Source organism: Boleophthalmus pectinirostris, unplaced genomic scaffold, assembly GCF_026225935.1.
Source record: "Boleophthalmus pectinirostris isolate CB_2022bp ecotype Guang Dong unplaced genomic scaffold, ASM2622593v1 HiC_scaffold_15, whole genome shotgun sequence".
NCBI lineage: Eukaryota > Metazoa > Chordata > Actinopteri > Gobiiformes > Gobiidae > Boleophthalmus > Boleophthalmus pectinirostris.
The window spans coordinates 7602418-7627897 of record NW_026571070.1 but is presented as its reverse complement, the minus strand read 5'-3'; the positions used below and the strand labels follow the sequence as shown (position 1 = coordinate 7627897).

At 39.5% G+C, this 25480-nt stretch overlaps 1 protein-coding gene across 1 annotated transcript in view; it reads right to left on the bottom strand.

The window, feature by feature from the left end:
- The window catches only part of LOC110156593 (cadherin-18), a 354498-nt gene that overhangs the window by 100883 nt on the left and 228135 nt on the right, over positions 1 to 25480 (bottom strand). The window contains exon 8 of the mRNA XM_020920794.2: positions 6498 to 6619. Within this exon, the coding sequence (XP_020776453.1) occupies positions 6498 to 6619 (122 nt within the window). The remainder of the gene's footprint in view (positions 1 to 6497; positions 6620 to 25480) is intronic.

Genomic DNA, 25480 nt, shown 5'->3' with positions numbered 1-25480 from the left:
TTGTTTCACTTAATGCTCCTTATAATCCAGTGCACTTTATGTATGAAAACAGATGAGAGAATTTAACATTACTGATATTGCGCCTTATAATCCGGTGCGCCTTAATAGTCCGAAAAATACAGTATTCTGAGCTTCAGAGATGTAAACATACTAATAAAAATGTGTTTCTTAGAATGTGTGAATGAAACAAAACACAACTCCAGGTCTGTTTTTGAAGACGTAACATCATTATAGCATGATTTAAATCTGAATTTTGCGTAATATAGGACCTTTAAACCACATTTTTCATAATCGTAGAGAAACAGCTCATGCCGTAATGCCAGTTTAAAACCCTTCTTCAGATCTGAGCCAGGATCTTGGTCAGGAGAACCATGCTGCCGGATTATAATGTGGTGCATGTTAAGACCTTTTTGCAGTGGGACAGATGGCTGATCATTTTGTCAACACGTCTCCCAAATCCCAGAGTCTACAGCCCTTTAGTATTCCCTATCAGCGCCCTGTCCGTGATTGCACTTCTAAAACCCTCTCCGAATTTTAATATGACTCGTTTTAATATTCCAAACACATCTCGCCGTTTTAACACCACATTTCCGTAATCCAAAAATCTCATCCAAAATCAGACAGTTTTACCTGTATAATTTATTTGAAGAGTTATGCATATTTTAATACCTTGATTTTAATCTCTTAACACCTTCTCTCTTTCATTTTTCGTCTACAGTGCTTTGTTGCGGCTCCCACATATCGACATTTATTTTATCATAATAAATTTAAAGTGTCTATAGTTTAAATGGAGCTGGAGGACGGGTCAAAATGCTACGGTGGAATTTGTTGTTTTAAATGTTAATTTGCAGATTTGTTGACCTGGTTTATGGTTCATGTCTCTGTCATTACTGGGGTTATCCAAATGTAACAAAAACTGGCACAAAGCTCTTATAAAGGATAAACAAACAAAAGTGAAATTATGTTTTCATGACAGCTTCAAAAAGTGGTGCCATTATTCAGCTCAAAAATGTGGTGTTGTCAGTAATAATAACATTAAGAGGTTGTATTTTACTTCTATGGGGTATTCAAAAATGGTATAATCACCAGAAACAATGTATTGACATGTTTAACGAGTTTCACTTTTGTTTTTGATGCTCTAAGGCTAGCCTGAAGTGACCCAAATCCGATTTTTTCACCCCTATGCGACCTGTATCTGATATTTTAATGACAGTCTGAACGACACAGATCAGATTTTTTCAAATGCGACCCAGGCCACTTGGATATCTGGTCCTAAAACTGAGACATATTCGATTTTTTGACATGTGACTTCAGTCTGAACGGTCAGGTCACATTCATCCCACCTACACGTCAGGCTTGGAGTCTTGTCAATGGAGGGAAAGCGAGGTTAGCGAGTTCATTAATATTTGGGGGGATCGCAGTATTTGGAGGGGTCTTATCGGAACCGGGCGTTTTTTGAAATGATTGCCAAAGAAATGTCCGAGCATGGCATGTCAATGAAAAATAAAGAGCCTGCGAGTCAAATGCAAGGAGGCTAAAAACTCAAACGAAGCGGTCATGGACGTTTAACCTGTCCATTTTACGAAGAACTGGACCGTATTTTGGAGACAAGCCCAGCATTTAGGCAACTTCCGTAAACACTGAGCACGCTTACTTAATGTGACATCGCCGTGTCCTTCAATGCGCATGTCGGTGTTTAAAGTTCACACTGAAGGTCACATACAAGTTACATTTTATTGAAAATTTGAAAGACCTCAAAAACGAATAGTTTTTCACGAAAAAATCTGAATTGAGCATTAAGCCCTGCATTCTGAACATAGCCTTTGACCCCCCCCCACTACTATCTAAGTACCTCCCCCTTCAGAGCGCTATCACAACACAATCAGCATGCAACCTGTTAATGAAACTACTGCACATTGCATCAGGTTTGTGAAGTTGCTGTGTACAGTTTTGTATCATGTTTTATATTTTTATGAAGAATAATCGTGTGGAGGCATGGGTGACGTAGGCTTGTGGGCAGAGCCTTGGACAGAATCGTTAAACTAACCATAAGAAGTAGGGGTGTAACAGTACATGTATGACGTTCGGTTCGGTGCAGCGCTGTGCATGAGTGAATTTGCTCAATTTGTGTGTGTTAACATTACGCCACTACACGTGCAGCTACACGGAAGGCTCAGCTCTTTCATTTTTACAAGTGAACTCGTCTGTGATTGGGGTGGCAGTGTTTCCAGCAGCGCTTTATAGTTAGGGCGGCCTCCTTGACAACAATTGCCCCCCGCCTTGACTACGTCCCTCCGAACCACATGGATCCTCAAAAAAACTACGGTTGTCCCCCTCGGTTCGCTTCACACTTTGCATTTATTTAATTTTCCTGTTTGTATAATGTTAAAAGAAATTATTGGTTTCATAAAAACACAAATAAACAACAAGCTAATTATTTTACATTTTGTTCTCAACTGTACCGAAAATGAACTAAACCTTGACCTCAAAGCCGAGGTACGTACTGAGCTGTGATTTTTGTGTACTATTACATCCCTAGTAAGAAGGGTTTGAATAGGGCCCAGGAGAGATCGCTAAATTACTCAAACATGCCTGGCGTGGATGACATCTAAAACCTCTTCTGGTGTGTTTTTGATGAGGGGAACATTAAAACATCATACAAAGAAAAGAAAACAGATAATTGCATAACAGGCCATCTTTAAAATAGCAAATTTGTGGAGTCATTCCCTTGCAAATAAAGTTCAAAAAGTTTCAGCATTTGTACATTATAAACATTTCTTTCAAAAAAAACCTGTGAAATTCTCATAGAATTTTATCAATGGGTTTCAGAATGATGAGAAATTAGGACCATTGCCATAGCGATTAACAATGCAACTCAAATTATTTTCACTTTTGAATGGGGTGTTAGATGTTTTTTTTTTTTTTTTTTTAACTGTGAATTTCCTATAGAGTTTCACCAGTGGGTTTCAGAATGACGAGAAATTAGGACTGTTGCCATAGCGATTAACAACGTAAGCCAAATTATTATATCTTCTGAATGGGGTAAAGTCCTGAAAAAAACACAAAGCTGAAACTCAAATTGGTCTCCATCCGAAATGATCAAATCAGCAAATTCTCACCAATTCAAACTTTTAATTGAAACTTTTCTTGCGAGTCCAACTATTAAAATGTATTTAGTTGTGTCTTTAGCCAGTCGCCCGTGGACACTGCAGCGTTCAGTCATTTCCGTGGTGCTGATTGCGGCGTATCTCCAAAAAGCTGCTTAATTTAAATGAATGGCGAGAGGACGGAGAGAGGACGGCGAGGGGAGCGGGATGAGCTTCGATTGGGGCCTGTCATGGTTTAGTGCTAACATACTCCCTCTGAATGAAAAATGATGGAGCAGAGCCGCGGCCAAATGACTCTACAGTGACCTCGGCCCGGTTCACTCATGTTGGAGTGACTTTTCACTGTTTTTAGGGTCAAAGTTTTAAAGCTGCGCTGTGTAACTACCGTGATTTCCGGACTTTAAACCGCTACTTTTTTCTCACACTTTGAACCCTGCGTCTTATACAACGATGCGGTGAATATAAGGACGGATTATTTGTTTGGCACATTGTCCATTCATACATACGGTCTGTGGTTTGGCGACACAGCCTGATTCATCAGTTGGTTTCACTTCGTAGAAACCTCAGACTTCGCAGTGTTAGAATTCGTTCACTCGACAGTCGGCAGGTACTTTTTATCATTTAACCAATCGCTGTTACTTGGTCGTGACGTATGTGATGCGCCACTAAGGGAGCTAACTGTTGTATTAAGCTTTTCCCAAATCCCGTAGGACGAAGGACAATAACGTTTTCCCCTTGATGAAATTCACCAAACATTCTCTTTGTTCCGGCTTTAAATCCTCGATCTCGAGAATCGTTGACAACACTGAATGTATGGCTCTTCTCTGATTGGCTGGTGCCTGAACTTGCACTTCCGAGGTGTTTGCGAACCGTCTAGTGTATTCCGATTCCTGACCTAGTCGCTGGAGAGAAATGAAACTGAGCGGAGGCACTAGGTGGCACCAGCCTGGCTAGATACGTGCAGCCTGAGTGTAGAAAACGCCGCTGTCTATGCAGTTAACACATAGATCTCGGGTTAACATGAAGTTATAGTGTTTGCTAGTGATATTGTCAGAGCACTAAAACAGTATATTGCCGTGTGATAAAATAAGTTATGATGCTAAATTAACATTAGTGAGTGTGATACGTCTTACCTGTATGTGTTAAATGCAGGTGAGTGCGTAAATAACGAGAAGAAACATCTCAAACTTTAGTAAACGGACATCCACTCATACCTGATCAACACAACTAACCCCCGGGAGAACCTGAAATCTACTGAAATCCTACGAGACACTGCCATGATCCCAGACAGGACAGAGGCTCTTTCTGCAGGAGACATGCGCAAAAGATCACGAAGAGAGACCGGGTTGATGCGCCGAGGAAGATTCTAGTTTGATTGTGTTTTGAACAGTTATTTTGCGCTTCATACTAGGGATGGGCATGATTAATCGATTAATCGATAATTGATCATTAAGAATTTCGTCGATTACGTTAATTTTAATCGACAAACCGAATGTAGGTTGCTGTGCGTAGCGTGACCAAACAGGGGTCTGTACATGTAGCTGTCTGCACTCAGAAGGAGCGAGACACAAACATTCGGTGAGTCTGCAACGTACCGAAGCACAAATGTGTATTTAACGATGACTTCTACAAGAAATTCCATGCTTTCCGTTGCGTTCGGGACAAGTGTGAGTCCATGTGCACAGTGAACAAAGCAGGAACATATGTTTCGGTGTCCAGTGGGAAAAAGCTTTACCAGGTGAGAGTCGCGCAATGTCGATGACGAGTCCCCACTCCCCGTATGGTGTCCTGGTTTTGACAAACGCAAATATGGTCACACTAACCTGTATTCCACTGAATCATGTCTTTTAATCTGACAGAAATTGAACCGCATCAGCGACACAAGAGCTGCAGTTTTATTTTCGCTGAGTTTATGCAAATTAGCGATGCGGTTTTAAGTTTCGTTTCTGTGAGAGTTGCGCAAAACTGAATTAAACATTAAACATTATAATCTCAAACCGATTGATGTGGCTCTAGAGTCGTTACAGTTTATATGTCGTAAAGTTGAATTTATTTATGCAGATTAGTAGTGCAGATAGTAATAATAATGATGATCATTTTAATATAAAAACGTTAATGATTAATCGATAATCGATCGTTAATTCTTCCGACGATCGATTAAGAAAATTTCATCGAATGCCCATCCCTACTTCATACACACTCTTAGCCAGGCTGGTGCCACCTAGTGCTTCCGCTCGATTTCATTACTCTCCAGTGACTAGGTCAGGAATCAGAATACACTAGATGATTCGCAAAAACCCCAGAAGTGTGAGTTCTGGCACCAGCCAATCAGCGAAGAGCAGTATTGGCAACGATTCCCGAGATCGAGGATTTAAAGCCAGAATGAAGAGAATGTTTGGTGAATTTTATCAAGGAGAAAGATTGCCCTTCTTCCTAAGGAATTTGGGAAAAGCTTAATATACCAGTTATCCCCGTTGGCCAATAAACGACATACCGGACCTTTCACCTTATCTTAGAAGTTCCACAGTGCGCCTTTATCCAGGGCTTTAACGTAGTAGAAGAGTCGCAGTTTGCTGTTGTTAATGTATACTAGTGGTATTATACAGTATTCATTATTCATGTGGTGCAGTATTTTGAAGATTTTTTTATCTCCATTCAAAAGCGAGAAGATTTTGTTTTAAGTTGTTAATTGCTATGGCAACAGTCCTAATTTTAGTGTTTAAAGGTGCACTATGTAACTTTTGGGTGGGAGGTCTGTCACCTGCTTGTTTCTCTGGACATGTCATAGCTTTGCCTGGAATGTTCCACAGTGTGAGATTAAACAGCTCTACCTTATATTTATTATTCAATTACATCTTGAAAAACAGACATTCTGACAGTGAGTGGGGTCGCCTTTCCGCAGATCTGAGCTGTAACTTGGCCTGGTTTAGTCTCTATAAAAATAAAAAGGTTTAATACCATACTGTGAAACATTCTAGATGAAGCAATAACATCTCTAAAAAAAAAAAAAAAAAAAATGATATACCCTCCATCAGAAAAGTTACGCAATGCATCTTTAAGTTGTCGCTGAGCTAGTAATAGAAAAAAAGCATGTTTTACTGGAAAAATAAATAAATAAATGAATAATAATAATAATAAATAAATTGGTTAATGGAGTTGCCATGGCAATTGCTAAGTGTTATGCCATTTTGAGAAACATTCCAGGCAAAACAAAACAACAACATCCTGTACCTCTGTTTGGGAGAGAGAGAGAGGTAAAAGTGAGAGAGAGGCGTTGAAAAGGAACAAGAGAGAAAAAGCGAAAAGAAAGAAGAAGAAAGAAGAAAGAAAGAAAAAAGAGAGAAAAAGAGAAAAAGATGATGAGAGAGTGTGTTGTAGTTTCCTCCTGACCTGTCCGGGTCTGGAGCTCTCACACACGATGACCTCTTCGTCTGAGGGCACCTCTGGAGGGTTGTCGTTCACGTCCAGAACCTGAACCGTCACCACCACGCTGCTCACCAGGCTCGGGTTCCCTGCACACAGGACAATCAAGAGTTTATGTTAAGAACATATTTAGAGCACATCATTCATCTTGAACAGATAACATTCCAAACTGTACAAGAACGAGAACAGCTGTTAATGAGAAGTATTTTCCAGTTCAATCCAATCCAACTTTATTTGTGTAGCACTTTATAAAAAAGACAGTTTCCAAAGTGCTTTACATAGCAATGTAAAACATTTTACTTAAAAAAAAAAACTAACAGAAACTAACAGAATAAATAAATTAAATAAAATTATATGTGTGTGTGTGTGTGTGTGTGTTACTTTTCTTTTTATCATGACCACCTCTTGTTGGCATTGGCTGGAATGTACCACAGTATTAAACTTATTTATCTCCGTGGAGACAAGCAGGAGGCATGACCGGGCCAGATTACAGGTCAGATTTGTGGAGAGGCGACCCCACTCACAGTAACAACACATGTTTTTTTTATGTGTTTCTTTTTTGTGCAGTTAAAAAAAAACACATTTGCAATAAAATTAATGTAAGACAGATAATTTCACTGCCGTACTATGAAACATTCCAGCCAAATGAATAATCTCCACGGATACAGGCAGGTGAACCCCACAAACCCCAGGGTCTCAAAATGGTCGTCCATTCAAGTCAATGGGCCAAGCTCCAAACTCCAGATTAGTCTTTAGCCCGGCGAGGTACTTCCGGTGGCTCTGGGCCGATTGAGCATGTGCAGTAGTGCTCTTTTTTTTTCTTGTGTATGACGTGATCGCTTTGACCAATCAGAGAGGAGCTAGAGCGGAGACAGCGCTAGTGTTTTTAAGACAACTGAAGGATTTTGAGGTGAGTATTCCACGTAAGCTTTTCACCTTTATGGGCTCCTTTCCTCCTTTTGCATCTCTGCTTCTTACTTTTTTATTTATTTTTTAATTAGTTTTTTTTTTCTTATTCTTCTTTGTATTCATTTACATTATGTATTTAATTAATTTATCTACTACTATCAATTTTATATTATTAGTAGGTGGGGGTTGACATTCAGATGTGTCCACCTTAGTGTCATGTCTATAATGGTACTATTCAATACAGTGCACTCTGTTTGTTAATGATAAAAATGTTCAATTAAAAAAAAAAAAAAAAAAAAAAAAAAAAAAGGATTTTGAGGTGAGAAAAATGTTATGATCTAAAAATAGGTAAAAATCGCAACAAAATCCGACATTTTTGAAAGTTATAGGTGCCCTGTCAGCCGAACACGAGCAGTTTATGATTAAATTGCGCTCTGGGAGAAAAATCCAGTCTCAGCCCAGGGAATTTTTTTCCGCTGAAGTACCAGTGAGTGGCAACTACGTCAACTGGAGGCATCTACAAGCAGCAACACCCTATCCAGTTATTAATAATGACCCATGAGTACACCTTTAACTAAGACACCATTTCTTCTTCTACATGTGTCACAGAGGTAATTGTGCTCTCCGTCGCTCCCCTCTCACATGAAAGTCACACACAGGAGCTCCGACACTCTGCTCTAAACTGGGACATGCTGCGCCGAGCCTGTCCCCTTATTATTATTCTTCTGTTCTCAGCCGCACAACTTTAAAGCAACATTTTGTTTAGTGAAGCGCATTTGATCATCTCCGTGTCGTGTGCTTTTCGTCCCCGATGCCTTCCCGTACGCGGCGAGGATTACAAATTCACGAAGCATGTAAGTTATACAGCCCTGCTCCCGTTTTACGACACAATATTCCATTTACCGTCAACAAAACTCTGCAGCGCTGGAGCTTTATCTCGTGTGTTTGCATTCAGGAGTACAGGCTGTGAAAGGGGACGTGTCAAATATACTGGCTTTATTGAAATGGAGAAAGATGCTGACTTATGTGTGCAGGTATATAACAGCTGGGATTGGACATCACCGCAGCAAAATGCATTGTGGAGGTGTATGTAGTTATTATGATGTTATATTAAAGGTCCTGTATTACACTGTGAGGTTTAAGTCATGTTATGTTGCTGTTGCGTCATCAAAAATATGCCCAAAGTTGTGTTTTGTTTCATTCACACATGTTTGAGTAACACTTTGTTATTAGTCTGTCTGCATCTCCAAAGCTCAAAATGCTCAGTTCCACCTTGTGACGTCATGAAGTGGTAGTTTTCACAGCTACCTTTTACCTTTAGTTCAGTAGAGACCGGAAATTCCAGGGCGGAAATTATCCAAATGATTGTAGTGAAGGAGTATGGAGTTTAAAAACACAGTGGAGCATTTAGTGCGTTACCACATGACATCACAAAGTGGAACAGAGTGTTTTTCGTTTACTGAGAGAAGAACTGAGCCTAAATATGCAGGGCTTGTGTGTGTGAATGAAACAAAACACAACTCTAGGTTTGTTTGTGATGAATAAACAACATCAGAACATCAGAAAAATTGTGTAATATAGGCCTTTTAATTTTATTTATTTTATTTTAGGGGTGTAAGAAAACATTGATTTAGTGATATATCATGATACTTCATTGCACAATTCTCGAATCAATTCAAAATGCATCTGAATCCATTTTTTAAACAATATTTTTCACTAAAATCCATTAGTTGCATTCACTGTTCTCGTGATTTTTAAAAGGCAATAATTTATATTCCATACAATTTGTGGTTCTGGTGAAGGTTTAGTTGATAATAATATTATTGGAAGTAATTATTGGTGAATTGGACTATATCGTCTGCTGTTTTAGTATCGGGATATATCCTGATATATTGCATCATGGCATAGATATCATGATATGTATCGTATCATCAGACTCAAGGCAATACACATCCCTATTTTACTTCTAAGCATTTTAGTAAGATTACAATTTTTATATTTTTTTTATTTTTAAAAGTACATAAGGAAAAAGACTTAACTCATAATGGACGAATAGTTAATAAATAGTTTACTAAAGTCAGAGTATGTAACTTTTAAGGAGAGCAATAGAAGCATGTTTGGTTCATTTTGGTTGTTCACTGACAAACGTGCAGCTTTACTGTGCACGGGCTTGCATCTCCATAAACCTGACTCAAGGAGGGTCTCTTCCTACTTGTTTCCATGTGTTGTATACCATTCCACAATATGGCATACAACACATCTCCATGGAAGATGTTCTTAAGTACCGTATTTTTCAGACTATAAGGCGCACCGGATTAATAAGGCACAATATCAATAATGTTGAATTCTCTCGTCTATTTTCATACATAAGGCGCACATGATTATAAGGCGCATTTAGTGAAACAAATGGACGACACTTGAGACTGATCCCTTAGCCCAGGCGTCCATGATCCATTGGCAGATCGTGGTGTAATTCACCCGGCGTTGCCTCCCTGTCTTGGTGAATGTTTATTATGAATGCGAATGTGGGTGGATCATTAAAGTTTGTTTTATTTCCTATAAGGAGGTCTCAAATGTACATTGAGTAATAATGTGTTAATTCAGCTTTGTGCACATTTGTTTATGTTTTACAGAAAAGACACTTAAAACCACATGGCTCCGTGAGGCTCCTGACTACAGTAGCCATAATGCTCCTACAATCCATCGAGGGGTGTGGCTTCGTAGCTTCTCAAAGTCGTACTAAAACATTTTGACAGATTTTTGAGCACCACGTACTGCATAAAATCGGTTCGAGGTCAGTAAACACAACCAGAATTAATACATAAGGCGCATGTGACAAAGAGGGCCTTTGTCCCCATTTTTCACCTTAGTTCAGTTACATCTATCTATATCAACTAAACAGCTAAATAATAACTATCCCGGGTTTGTTTTATTTAGTCTTTGTTTAATTGATCACATTCACACAGTTACTTTAAATTCATTTTATTTGGTTATATCCCTTCATTTTTGTTTAAACTTACCACCTTTACCTGTGACTCCACATGGTCTGGGAACAAAAGAGGGGGCGTGTCCTTTGGCAGCCATATTTATAGGCTCAGGGGGAGGTGTTGGCCCAGACCATGTGGAGGGAAGCCTCGGAAATGGTTCTTTTTGTTTTATCAAATGGGTTATTAGAATTTTGGTTTCAGTGTATCTAGTTAAGTTGGAGCACTGTTCAGTTTAAAAGGGGGATTAGGCTTCAGAAAATAATTTAAGGCAGCACACCAGTAAGGAACGGAAATTGCTACAGTTTTCCCCGTAAGTTGGTGTGAACCCAGGGGGAGGGACTTCCTCTCTGGGGGGTATATAGGTAGAGGCAGTTTAATCAGTAGGGAGGTCACCATCAGTGCAGCCAGGTGCCTGTGGGTATTTTCTTTTGTTGCGTTATTTTCTGTTGCTTTTGTTTAGTTAAGCACAGTTCTTTTTGTAAATATGTATATAATTTTGCCCACGACTTGGAAGGATCCAATAAAGAATTTGGTTTGGTGAAGGACAACTTTGCACTGGACTCTCATTTTGACCACTTGGGCCAGCTTCCCCACAGCGCACTGTCGATTTTTGAGAAAATTACAGAATTTGAAGTGCACCTTATAGTCCGAAAAACACTGTAAGTCTTTTCATATGTGATATACGGTATCATCTCTAGAAAGTTACACACTGTTGCTTTAACATATTAGTTAAGTTACTACACCTGCATCATTTCTAATAAAGTTTTTATTTCGTATCGTTGTCTTTATGAGTTACTATTCTCATTTTAATAAGTCTGTAATTATTATTTGGTGTTATCGATGTGTTTTTCTTCCATTTTATGCATCTGGCAATGACTCATAGCCGATTGTTCCTCTTTTAATTAAGGTTGAAAAAAGGATTCATACTTTGAGGGTTTGCGAGAAGAAAATGAAAGAGAAGAAATATTGAAGTTGTCACATTTGTCAGACTAGTAAAAATATAGTATAAATAATAGAAGAAGTAGTAAAAGAAGAAGCGGTAATACCAGTAAATAGTAGGAAGGGTGTCAGAATCATAATCAAAATTCTAACATTTTTATTTTGGATATTTAAAGGTGCAATGTGTAACTCAGGGGTCTCCCACCTGTATATCTAGCTGTTCTCCCCATCTAAGGCTTTCCTATGCTCTCTTGTGACCGCTAAATAGGGAGACCAGACGTTCCTATTTACCCGTGACAGTCCCAGTTTTGACCCTGTGTCCCCTGTCCCAGCAGATTTATTAAAAAACTAGTGATTTGTCCCAGTTTTATACAAAAAATGTCCCTATTTTTGACCAATTTCATCTAAACCAGGGCCAAATTAAGACTAAACCAGGACTACATCAGGTCTAAACCAGGACTAAATTAAGACTAAATTAAGACTAAACAATTAAGACTAAACCCAGGACTAAATTTAACCAGGACTTAAACCAGGACTAAATTAAGACTAAACCAAGACTAAATTAAGACTAAACCAGGACTAAATTAAGACTAAACCAGGACTAAATTAAGACTAAACCAGGACTAAATTAAGACTAAACCAGGACTAAACTAAGACTAAACCAGGACTAAATTAGGACTAAACCAGGACTAAATTAAGACTAAACCAAGACTAAATAGACTAAAAGACTAAACCAGGACTAAAAACTAAACAGGACTAACATCAGGTCTAAACCAGGACTAAATTAAGACTAAACCAAGACTAAATTAAGACTAAACCAGGACTAAATTAAGACTAAACCAGGACTAAATTAGGACTAAACCAGGACTAAATTAGGACTAAACCAAGACTACATCAAGTCTAAACCAGGACTAAATTAAGACTAAACCAGGACTACATCAAGTCTAAACCAGGACTAAATTAAGACTAAACCAGGACTACATCAGGTCTAAACCAGGACTAAATTAAGACTAAACCAAGACTAAATTAAGACTAAACCAGGACTAAATTAAGACTAAACCAGGACTACATCAGGTCTAAACCAGGACTAAATTAAGACTAAACCAGACTAAAGACTAAGACTAAAAATCTAAACCAGACTAAACCAAGACTAAATTAAGACTAAACCAAGACTAAATTAAGACTAAACCAGGACTACGTCAAGTCTAAACCAGGACTATCACAATTTTTGACTAATCAGATCCTCGCCAAAAGTAAAGAGGAGCATAAATTATCATTTGTTTAGCCAAAATACAGAAAATAATAAAGTTAAAAAGTGAAGTGTCAGAAGTCCCTCAGGCCCCACCCACATAAGTACGTATTCGAATCGTTTTGTTGTGGATGTAGTGTTCATTCACACTAATCCAATAGTAAACAGCTCCAGAGATGGAACGATCTGGTGCCGCCAGCTCCCGCGAATTCATCTGAGTACGTTTCTGATCCGGCACTGTGTGGACACCTGAAAACATTGATACACTGAGGTAGGTCTATGCGCCGTGAAGTAATTCACCGCCAAAACGCTAAGAGGCTAGAATATATGTCCATTCATATGTACGGTCTGTGTGTACGACCTGCAGACGTATAATCTCTGAAAAGTTTAACATGAACCATCTCCAACACGATAGAAGCACAGAACAGACTCACCATCAGCAGAACACCCCTCTGTCACAGAAAAAAAAAACACATATATTCCACTGAGTCGTGTCCTTTAGTCCGACAGAAGCTGACAATGGTGAGGTGTTTTGAGCGCTGTTTATGCAAATGAACCATGTGGTTTTAAGATTAGTTTCTGTAAAACGTAAACAAATATGCTCAAAGCTGTGTGGGTAAGGAAGGATTGCGGACACAGAAAAGACGTGTGTGGACGCAAATCGATACAGTGATACTCAGATTTGTTTCAGTGTAAATGAGGGCTCAAATTTATGTTATACACTAACTTTTCACAATTTTATTTATACCAACCATCTTAATCCGGGTGTTTCCCAGTTTAGAATTTTGATAATCCGGTTGCCCTAACGCTAAAATGAGTAGCTCTTTGGCATTTTCTTTTTGTAAAGGTAGCTCACCAGAGGAAAAAGGTTGGAGACCCCTGGTGTAACTTTTGTGGTAGGACATCTGCCATTTGCTTGTCTCCATGGCGATGTTATTGCTTTGCCTGGACCTTTCTTCAATTTACCTATTCTGCAATTATTACGATTACAGGTAGATTTAAAAATATACTATAGGCAGGGGCACCACCAACAGATATGTGTCCTACTGTGGAACATTTCAGGTAAAGCAATAACATCTCCATGGAAACAAACAGGTCACGGATACACAGTGAACCTTTAACTAAGCAAGCAGAAAAGCGTCTGTATTTAGATTCACAAGGCCCAGTGAAAGTCTACGGAGCATTACACAGCAGTTTGCCCGATGGCTGCAGGTGCGTACAAAATGCACCGTGTTTTACCGTAGCAGAAGCAGAAACAGAGAGCGCCCCATCAGCGAAACGGGCCCTGTACACAAGTGTCACCCAGGTGCAGCGCCTCACCCTGTAATTAATGTTTATATTTACCTTCGTCTGAATAAAAGCGCGCTCGTCTGCTGAAAGGAGAACACGCTGATTTACCATTGAACAGAGTCAGGCGAGGATGGACGCTCATGTTGCATTCTGGGAAATTAGCTATAATATTCTGCTCAAATTGCGTTCTTATAAACACGGCGAAAAGCTATCTTATTGCTTTGACTGAAACGCTTTGACGCAAATCGGCACTGAACTTGTCTTTTATGTCAGGTCAGATCTGGTAACACAGTGAACATTCACATTAAGAATCTTTAAACTCAACACCTGCAGTGGAATAAATGCCAGATAAATGAGTTTAATGCTATGCTGTGGAACATTGCTAACCTGATTCATCAACCGGTTTCACTTCGTGGAAACCGTCTGATCTCGGAGCATTAGGATTCGTTCGCTCGACGGTAGGCGGGTACTTTTTTTATTTAACCAGTCGCTGCTATTTTGTCATGAAATCCTGTAGGACGAAGGGCAATAACATCTTTCCCCTTGATATAATTCACCAAACATTCTCTTTGTTTCGGCTTTAAATCCTCGATCTCAGGAATCGTTGCCAACACAGAATGTCTGTCTTCATCTACATCCATCTCGACCGCTTTGTTTACTGTTGTGTTGTACCACAAAAGGGACCCAGACAGGCGCTTGAGTTTGACATCATGACGTCACAGCTCTCCGGTGATTGGCCAGTGCGCGGTCTACAACTTTTGGGGTTCTTGCAAACCGTCTAGTGTATTCTGACTCCTGACCTAGTCGCTGGAGAGAACAGTGGCTAGAACATTGTAGGTAAAGCAATAATATCTCCATGGAAATAAGCATATCCGAGAAGTTATTGTAAACATTTAACTTCACTTTTACCTAACTAGAGGTGGGCAGTACTCAGTTATATTTACTTCAGTAACTTCATAGAGAAATTGTAGTTTTCAGAGTAATTTTCAAACACTATACTTTTACTCCTTCTAGAGTCATATTTTTATTGAAGTATCAGTGCTCTTACTTGAGTGAAAATTTGGGTTATGGGTCCCAGTGTGACCAAAGCCCCGTTTATGATTGTGCGTCAAACTGTCTGCATCTGAATTTTTTTAACTACGAACTGCTGCAGACAGAAAGAGAAAGCGACGCAGACAATAAGGGCTGTGATTGGTCCTCTCTGCTAGCCAGGCTGGTGTCACCTAGTGCCTCCACTCAATTTAATTTCTCTCCAGTGACTAGGTCAGAAATCTGAATACACTAGATGGTTTGCAAGAACCTCGGAAGTTGTAGACCACGCACCGGCCAATCAGCGAAGAACTGAACCAACCCGAGGTGCGATAGCAGACTGCATACGCTATCCTCATTTGGACTTTTTATTGCACCTTTAATTCACAAGTTCACCTCATAGACACGACAATGATTGTTGACATGTTCACTCTCTGCTTTGTTGGACACCACTGAGCATTACATACGCCATAACCAAATAGCAGCGATTGATTAAATAAAAAAAGTACCCGCCTACTGTCGAGCGAACGCATCCTAATGCTGCGAGGTCAGACGGTTTCCACAAAATGAAACCAGCTGATGTCTTTGCCACCTCTCTACATAAATTTCCGGTACTCCCCGTTCGCGCTTCATTTTGTAAACACGAAAACCATTTTTAAATCATAGTCTCCTAGCGTTGTGGCGATGAATTACTTTACGGCGCATGGACCTCGTCGCAGATGCATAAATCAAAAACGACGGTGACAAGGCGACGGCAGCAGCGTGCTATAATTCGGCCTCAAGTCTACAAGGGACAAAAGCTTAATGTTGACAAAATGAAATGATTTCCTTGCACCGCTCCTTCAGATATGACTTGATATGTCTCATTTTTGTGTATATCCTTTTGACAATACCGATTTTTTCCGCTATTTACTTTGTCCTTCAACCTCCTCACTGCACCCTTCCTTCGTTTAGTCTAAGTAGAAGTATATTTTGACTTTTAAGTGAAAATCAAGTATGTACTCTGATTTAGCAAAACCCATTAGATTCCCTGTACTACTGCAGAAGGGCCTTGACGAGTACAAATGAAAGGCCAAGGACGGAGCGCTGAAATTCACTTTAAATGAATTAGTCTGGAACAGTTTCTCAACAGGGGGAGTTTTCTGAAACACTGAGAATCTGGAGAATTTGTCTTGTCCCAGTGCAGATAGATGTAAGCAGCAAAAACCGACTGTGCGCTGTCTGCATCTGATTATAAAGTGTTTTACTGTCCGATAATCAAGAAGTGCGAGCTAGAATGCAAGTTGTTGCTGGATTTCTGTGACGACAAAACACACTCTGATCTTTGAAAGTTGTGAAAGGTGCTCAAAAAGTCAAGCACAGTGAATAATTAGGATGCTTTGAATGCATAAGATAAGTGAGGAACAAACAACTTTGGAGCACTGCAAACTGTTTAAAATGAACTAGAAATGAACTGATTTTCATGTTTTTAATTAAGTAAAAAGACTTTTTAAAGGGCCCATATCACGCTGGTTTCTGATGTATGTTATAATGTTGTTTCCTCATCACAAATATACCTCTGTTGTTGTGTTTTGTTTCATTTACACATGTTTTACGCAGATTCAACATATTTAGGCTGAGTTCTTCTTCTCTCAAACAGAAAACACTCTGTTCCATATTGTGGTAATACAGTAAGTGCTCCACTGCGTTTTTTTTAACTGCATACACCTTCACTAGAATCATCAGGATAATTTCAGCTCTGAATTCCGAATCTCTACTGAATTAAGGCTACGTTTATATGATGACAGTCTATCTCGTTCGAAATGTTAAGACATGTTTTGTATAATTTCTAATCTTTTTTGTAATTATTTTATTGACTATTTTGTTCCAATAGTGCTGCTTCAAATGAATGTTGAAAAGAAAATGAAATGGGCTACATTTAATGTCCAAATAGGCGACTTATGGACCCTTTTATTGCCGATTCAATTACTGTTTTTCATTATTTAAGGCTACGTTTATATGATGACGGTCAGAACAGAAGACACAAAAGTGGCGTCGCATCTTCACTTTTTTTTCCGCATTTATATGAGCCTTTTCAGGAGGAAATATGTGCGCATATGGTGATGTAAAAGTGAGTGGAATTCGATTGGGTATGCACTCCACTTTTCTGTGTTCTGTATGTATGTGACGTAAACGCGTGCGCGACGTGAGCAGATCTGACCAGAGTTTTGCATCTTGGGCAGTGTAGACGAAAACGCAACGGCAGAGCGTGTTCAACTTTTCCACTCTGGAGGGTGGTTACAGATTTTTGCGTTTTTAAGCCCCCAAAACGCTGTCACCGTCTAAACCAGGGCTGTCAAACTCAAATTCACAGAGGCCCAAAATTAAAAACTGGGACTAAGTCATGGCCCAGACAACATCTGCATGCTTTCTCTTCTTTGGATATATGTGATGTTAAACCTTTTCTTAGTAAAATAAATGTTTAATAATAGTTTTGCTTATACATTGGACAAGCATAATATAAAATAATAACAACATTTTAAATAAGTAATGTCCCTATAGTCTGTCTGTAGCCGGCGGGCAGCTCTAATACAGATTTGATGTGATCTCACGGGCCAAATATAATTACATCGCGGGCCAAATTTGGACCCCAGGCCTTAGTTTGACATGTTTGGTCTAAATTAAAGGCACTTCCGATAAATATTTTGTCATTTTGACCCGTGTAAACAGGCCTTAAAAGGTAAAAGGTAGCTGTTAACTTGGAAACTACCACTTCATGACATCAAGGTGCAACAGAGCATTTTGACCTTTGGAGATGTAGACAAACTAATAATAAACGGTAACTCAGACATGTGTGAATGAAACAAAACACAACTCCAGGTCGATTTTTGATGAGGCAACAACATTACAACATGTTTTAAACCTCACAAGAGTCAATTTTGCGTAATTTACCCCGTTTAAATCGCGTATCTCACGCGGACTACTGGATGCAGACAGCTTTCCCCGCACTTCTTAAACTGAAGTCACCTCTCTCTCTCGCCTCGACCTTGTCCCCGGTCCAGACTTCCTTTGGTCGGGTCTGACTAATGCGCGTGTGTGTTTGCGAAAGTGTTGAAATCAGCGATCTGCTCCGTGTCTCTCTCTCTGTGCGTCCTTGTTCTTTTCAAAGCAGAGGAAATTATCGGCGCAGCTTTTGACAGAGAATTCCTTTGTAACTGTATCCTTGAATACTAAACAGAGGTGAGCAGATAAAACTACATTAACATTCACCACCAGCGCGAGCCTGTCCGGAGATTAGCTTAATTGTGCTTACAAATTACCCAAGTTACCTGATAGCAATTCTTCAACTTACTGAGGTTGATTTAAATTAATTTCCAGAGTGGGTTATAAGACAATGAAACAATCAGAGGTAATGTGATTTGGTAATGAATTATAAAGAAAAAAGTGCAGTCTGTTTTATTACATTTGAATCAGTATGCTAATGACGGCTCCTCTGTTGTTTTCTATGCATTTGAATACATATTTCAGCGCCGGCGTTCGGAGCTCAGGGCTGTTTTTAAACTCCATTTCTTCTCATTATTGGCCTCTTAATAACATTGTTAAACCTCAAATGGACTCCCACATGAACTGTATTCATAAACAATGCAACGACTGGGGCATTATCTGTGTCTCTGCCCTGACTTGACTCCTTTAACTTTTTATTATTATTATTCTGATTGACAGAATTTCATATTTGAGGAAAAAACGACCCAAACAAAAGCCGTTGTTGTCATTTCGGGGTGATTTGGTTGCATCCATACAGTATTAAAGGTGCGCTGTGTAACTAGGGTCCGTGCCCTGCTTGTTTCCAGAGAGAGTTTATTGATCCACTAAGCCGTTACTGGTCAGATCTGTGAAGCGGAGACCCCACTGACAGTAAGAATACATGTGTTCATGGTATGGTGCATTTCACACCTAGGCCTTCAGTGTGAAACAATCCACTCCTCAGTAACTAATGTATGGTTATAAAAGCATCTTATTATACAGGAATACAGTATAAAGAGCGGTTACATCGCAGATAGATCACTCCTGTAGCCACAAATAATAGTAATACATAGTAATAATTATTTAGATTTGCGTAGCCGCTACAGATGCAGTTTGCTGTTTTGGCCGGTTCGCTCTCTGACTGTCCAATCAACGGGTCTGAATCCGGTGACGTTGCCGTACGCCTGCGAGAAGACCCTGGTGATACCAACTCAAAATCTGATTGGTTGAATTGGTTGAACAGTTTCAACATTTATTTTGTGTTTGAGGGCCTGCAGAATGGATTGTGAAGGCTTCAGGCAGACTTCTTTGACTCTGCCTGGCAACAAATGATGGCTAAAATGTGATTGGTCAAATGCTTTAATATGAAAATACGTATGTGGAAGCAGCACAATCATCGGAAAAGCTCTGAAAGGAAGCGGACAGACCATTTGGAATTATATAATAATAATATAACTAACATCAGTCTGTGATACAGATATTTTTTTAGGCCACCACTGATAAATACACCTATAATTGATTAAATTTACATTTAATGCCTTAATGAGGAACATTCTAGGTAAATCAATAGCATCAAATGGTAGTTGAGCTCCACTATAATGTTATAAATATGCACCTTTATTGAATGCACAGTTATCTCTAGGTTTGAATGATGCAGCGATAGAACCATAGTGAAAGCAAATCATGTATTTTTTACCTCATAAATCCCACCATTCCCTTCCAAGGACAAAACTGTCATATTGTCTTTACATCATGGTTAATGGTCACATTTTTATACAGCACTTTTTCCACCTTCAAGGCATTAAAGCGTTTTATATCAAGGAACCACTCACTCATTCACACACGCATTCATACACCAATGTACGCAGACACTGGTGTATGAATGTGCGGTGAAGTGTCTTGCCCAAGGACGCTCAACCAATGTTTTTATATTTCGAGAGCGGGATTCAACCAATTTAGGATTACTGTGACGCCTAAACTCCACTCTGGTCTCTGAAAGTTGTGAAAAACGCTTAAAAACTCATCCTGGTGAATAATTATGAAGCTCAGAATATATTAGAAAAGACTACAGGTGCAATTCTTTTAACAGTAAGTGAATCCATCTTAAGACTGCGGCGCACAAAGGCCACCCCATTTAACCATACGATCCTTCTCTTCATATTGATTTTATTCTGTGTGAATCTGACACAGCCGCCGTAGTTTCTCTCTTCGCGTGTGATCCCTGTGGGCAGCTTGTTATCTCAGGTTAAGAAATAAAGAAATAAATATATATATATATATATATATGTACTCACAACCGTCGGCTTTGTAACGCACGCCATTTTTTTGACGTTTACATTGACGCCGTGGCTACAATGGCGCAGATTTGACCCCCAACTTTGTTTCTGTAGTGGTTTTAATGTACGCCGAGGTGTGATTTACGCGAACGTGTGGCTCGCCGCGTTGGAGGCGACTGAAGACCTGCTTGGTTTAGAGTAGCATTAGCTGTTTTATGCACGTATCAAACAGGTAGGCTTCTCATCTATTATTCAAAACCAGCAGGGGCCCGGCGGTGTTTCAGACCAGCTACTGCGAGCGTATGTAATCTATATGATATGTTGTTGGGGGCCACTCTGACTTGAATGCGAATGAAGATGCTGTATAGAAAAACGTATCACGGAATATGAAGCCAAAAGAGTGGAATATTGATTGGAAAAGATGTTCTCTTGTAATGCATATGTTGATGTGGTTTATGTAGGGTGATTGGGAAAATTGGGGAATGTACAAACTACATTAGGAATGGGATTAAACTGGGTCTAAACCAGGACTACAGCATGACAAAATAAGGACTATACCAGGACTAAACCAGGGCTAAACCAAAACTACACTATGCATGTAATTTACCATATTTTCAGACTATAAGTCACACTTTTTTTCATGGTTTGGGTGTTTCCTTCGACTTGTATATTAAAATGTTCACACTGACAACTGTGTGAGAGGCTCTAGTCTTGTGTGTCAGTATCTGCTGCTCCTATTACTCCTGTACCACTGTCGCTTCACTCTACTGCACATGTCTCCTGCAGAAAGAGCCTCTGTCCTGCTGCAAGTAGTGAAATATGCAGCTGAATACAGTAATCGAGCAGCAGAAAGAAAGTTTGGAGTGAGCGAGAAAGATGTGAGGGACTGGCGAAGGGTGGAGATGGAGAACACAGCTTCACGGTAACTAGGAGGATGCACCATGCAACTTTTCTAGAAGTCATTGGATGGATGGACAAAGCCTGAACTTCAGTGACAACAAAACCATCCTGTCGGGATTCAAAAAGGCCTGAATAATTCTAACTGGAACTGGTGCTGAGTCTGACGACAGCGACGCAGAAGAGGAAGTGTCGCTCTGTTTACCTCCAGAGGTCGTGGAGTTGCTCAGAAGTGACACAGAATTCAATGGATTTAGTGATTTGGAGTGAGATGGAGAGTTTGTTAAACTTGTTCTGTTATGTTGTTTATGTTATAGTTTATCTGAAGAACTGTTCATATGTGACGTTAACAGTCTGTTGTTCTCTCTTCTATTGTTATTACTATAAGTTGCCTTTCAAGATGAAATGGTCTCTGATTTTATAAAATAAATTTCCCCCAAAAAGTGCGACTTATATGTTTTTTTTTTCTTCTTTATTACACATTTTTTGGCTGGTATGATTTATACTCCTGTACTTGTGTACATGCAACATTAGGAATGGGATTAAACTGGGTCTAAACCAGGACTACACCATGACAAATAAGGACTAAACCAGCACCACAACAGGACTAAACCAGGACTACACCAGGAGTAAGACCGGACTAGGCCAGGACTAAACTAGGACTACACTAGGCATGTAATGTATATAATTTGTTGTTTGGGGCCACTCTGGCTTGAATGTGAATAAAGAGGCTGTACAGAAAAACATAGCATGGACTATGAAACCAAAAGTTTGATATATTGATGTATATGATGTATTTTTTATTCAGTTACAGGTGGTTTTACAGCTAAAAAATACCTAGAAAAACCTGCATTCTGACTGCCTCTCCACATATCTCACCTGTAACTTTGTCTGGTTGGGTCTGGTTTGAAAGGTTCAATACTTTACTATGAAAAATTCCAGACAAAGCAACAACATCTCCATGGAGAAAAGCGTTTGACAGACCCTCCATCAGAAAAGTTGCACAATTGAATAATACCGAGGATAAACAACATTTAAAAGCCTCACATCTCCCTGTTCGTATACCTGTTTCTCCATCTGTTTCCCCTCTGCTTGTTTGCATAAATTGACTTCTCGTGCCTGTGCTCTGAGAGAGTGTTATTTAGCCGTGCATGTGTTTTGACATTTCCTAATTAAATATTAAGTCGCTGGTAAGTCTTTCCCCACAGTTAAATCGGATTGGCCTTAAACATCTCGCGTGTGGCTCGTAAACAGACTCAGCAGTGGGGCGGCGGCTAAAGAAAGTCTTATGCTCCACTAAAGACATGTTCTCCGGATCAATTAGAGGACTTAAAGTGGGCGTGGCGAAAGCTCTCAATGCAATTTAGTATCTCTGTGTAGCTGATCCAAACTGCAGCTCACAAGACAATTTATACAGAGAGGTACCAGGAAATAGTGTATACACATGCTAAAGAAGGAGTATTTTACTTCTATAAGGTTTTAATTACTAACACATAACATATTTACCCTTTTAACACCACCTTTGCCTTTGCTCTTAATGCTAAATCTCTTCCCTTTTCACTATTACAACACAATCAGCTTGTATTTTGTTCATGGCACGCGCATCGAATCAGGTTTGTGAAGCTGAGGTGTATTGTTTTTGTATCATGGTTTAGGATTTTACTATCCAGGCTGGTGCCACCTAGTGTCTCCACTCAGTTTAATTTCTCTCCAGCGACTAGGTCAGGAATCAGAATACACTAGACGGTTCGCAAAAACCCCGGAAGTGAGAGTTCGGGCACCAGCCAATCAGCGAAAAGCCATATATTCTGTGTTGGCAACGATTCCTGAGATCGAAGATTTAAAGCTGGAATAAAGAGAATGTTTGGTGGATTTTATCAAGGGGAAAGATGTTATTGCCCTTCTTCCTACGGGATTTGGGAAAAGCTTAATATACCAGTTATCCCCGTTGGCCAATAAACGACATGCCGGACCGTTCACCTTAGAAGTAACACAGTGCATCTTTATCCAGTGCTTTAACGTAGCAGAAGAGTCGCAGTATTCATTATTCATTATTATTCATTATTATTTCATCATTATTCGGTATTTTGAAGCTTCAAAAGTGAGTGATTTTGTTTTAAGTTGTTAATCGCTATGACAACAGTGTTAATTTTAGTGTTTAAAGGTGCACTATGTGAGCGGGGTCACCTCTCTCTCTCCGCAGATCTGAGCTGTAACTTGGTCTGGTTTAGTCTCTATAAAGATAAAAAGGTTTAATGCCATACTGTGAAACATTCTAGACGAAGCAATGACATCTAAAAAAAAACAAATATTTGATATACCCACCGACAGAAAAGCGGAGCATTACATACGTCACAACCAAATAGCAGCGATTGGTTAAATTAAAAAAGTACCCCCCTACCGTCGAGCGAACGAATCCTAATGCTACGAGGTCAGACGTTTCTACAAAGTGAAACCGACTGATGAATCAGGCTAGGATTTTACTGCTCACCGTAAGAAAGTTTTCAATTAGGGCCTCCCAGAGATTGCACAATAGAAAATTTAAAATGAAACAAATGAGTCACTCCCAAATCTTCAGCTAACCCACTTTCTACCATCTCCTTTCTGCTGTTGTCTCATACAAATCCTTACCATGGTTTTCAGGCTGCGTTTACACATAGCTGGTGTGGGTTTTTTCGGAAGGTTCAATGCGTGTCCTAAAAAGAAGCACGAGAGATGGAGAATCCGAGAGAACAGGCCACTTTATTTCGTCATTTTCCATTGAGAGGGATTCAAGTTGATTACCAAGTACAACTGTCACCCCGGAACGACGTCTCTGACCAACTCAAAATCAGGGGTAGCTTTATACTACATCTTGACAAAACATTAACTTGTTGATTTAGCATATACAGCAAGAAAATGAACAATACTGCTGACCCAGTACATCTTATCATGGGTGGGAACATGCCACGGGGTCCACATATGTCAGTTTTTCTGCTTCGTGGCACTCAAAGTCCAGAAAAACATGTTTTTTATGGCACTGCAAGTACAGAAAAAACATGTTATATAGACCTATAGATAGTCATACGTTTTTTTCCACCCTGTTGTCATTCCAAAGTCCATAATATTGGGTGAATTAGCATGACCAACACATAATATTTCCCACACTGGGTATGTTGAGAAACGAATATTTCCCTCCCTCCGTTTTCCAAAATAACATCGTGCACAATTCAAAAAAGTTTTCGTTTACATCAGCTCGCATAAATAGACAATCGAGCGCTGTCAAAACTACACCAAGCATCTGGGCGGAACCTGGATTAGATTCAAACCTGTAGCATTTATTTCATTACAGTTGTAAATATTACTCAAAAATACCTTGAAAAACGTGCATTACTGAGCGGGCTCGCCTCTCCACAGATCTGTTAAAGAAGTGACTGAGCTCTGAGCCTCATTCGTCTCTGGTCATGGATAAGAAACATCAGCCGTGTGTGCAAATGCAAACACATGAAAAGTGTTTGCACCAGAAGAAATGCGACTGCTGCTCTGAATGCTTCCACGATCATCATCATTGGCGCGTCAGCTCTTAAAACTCTCACTTTACAAGCCAATGTCAAACCATAGCTTTCCAGAATCTCCACTCTAGCCGAAGTTTTTTTAGAAAGATTCGTTTTCAGAGGCAAATTTGCAGTTTGCGTGTAAAAGATGGATACAAACGAAGGGAAATGTCTCAGTTTTTAAAAATACCCGTATACGTGTAAACGGGGCCTCAGAGTAATGAAAACTCAGCACTGTTGCTATGGTAATTAACAATTCAAAACTAAATCATTTCTAATAATCTTTTTAAAGGTTTAAAGGTGCCCTGTGTAACTTTTTGGCTGAGGGTCCGTCACTTGCTTCTTTCTATGGATAAGTAGAAATGAAATTGAAATGTTGTGCCATGTGACATTAAACATTTCTGCATTACATTTATGCAGTTGCAGGTGGTTTTATAGCTCAAAAATACGTAGAAAAACAGGTATTCTGTCGCCTCTCCACAGATCTGCCCTGTAACTTGGTTTGGTTTGGTCTCCATGAAGAAAGAAATGCGAATTAAACAAACGATTCACTCCCACCATCTCCTTTTTTCTGTTGTCCAATGTAAATCCTTACAATCTAGAATACAGTGAGGTTTTAAACGGATTTGATATTGTGGGAACTATCAGCTTTTGCCTGTTTGTAGTAAAAGAAAATTATAACACATTTTTGACTCGTGTACACTGAAAAATAGTGCTACAACAGCCCTTCTTCACACCAGGGACACCACTGTTGGGTTCTCACACGAAACCTGATTTACAGCGTGAACCGTCCCTCCAAAAAAAAATCAGATCTGGAAAAACTCCTGAATTTCTCGCC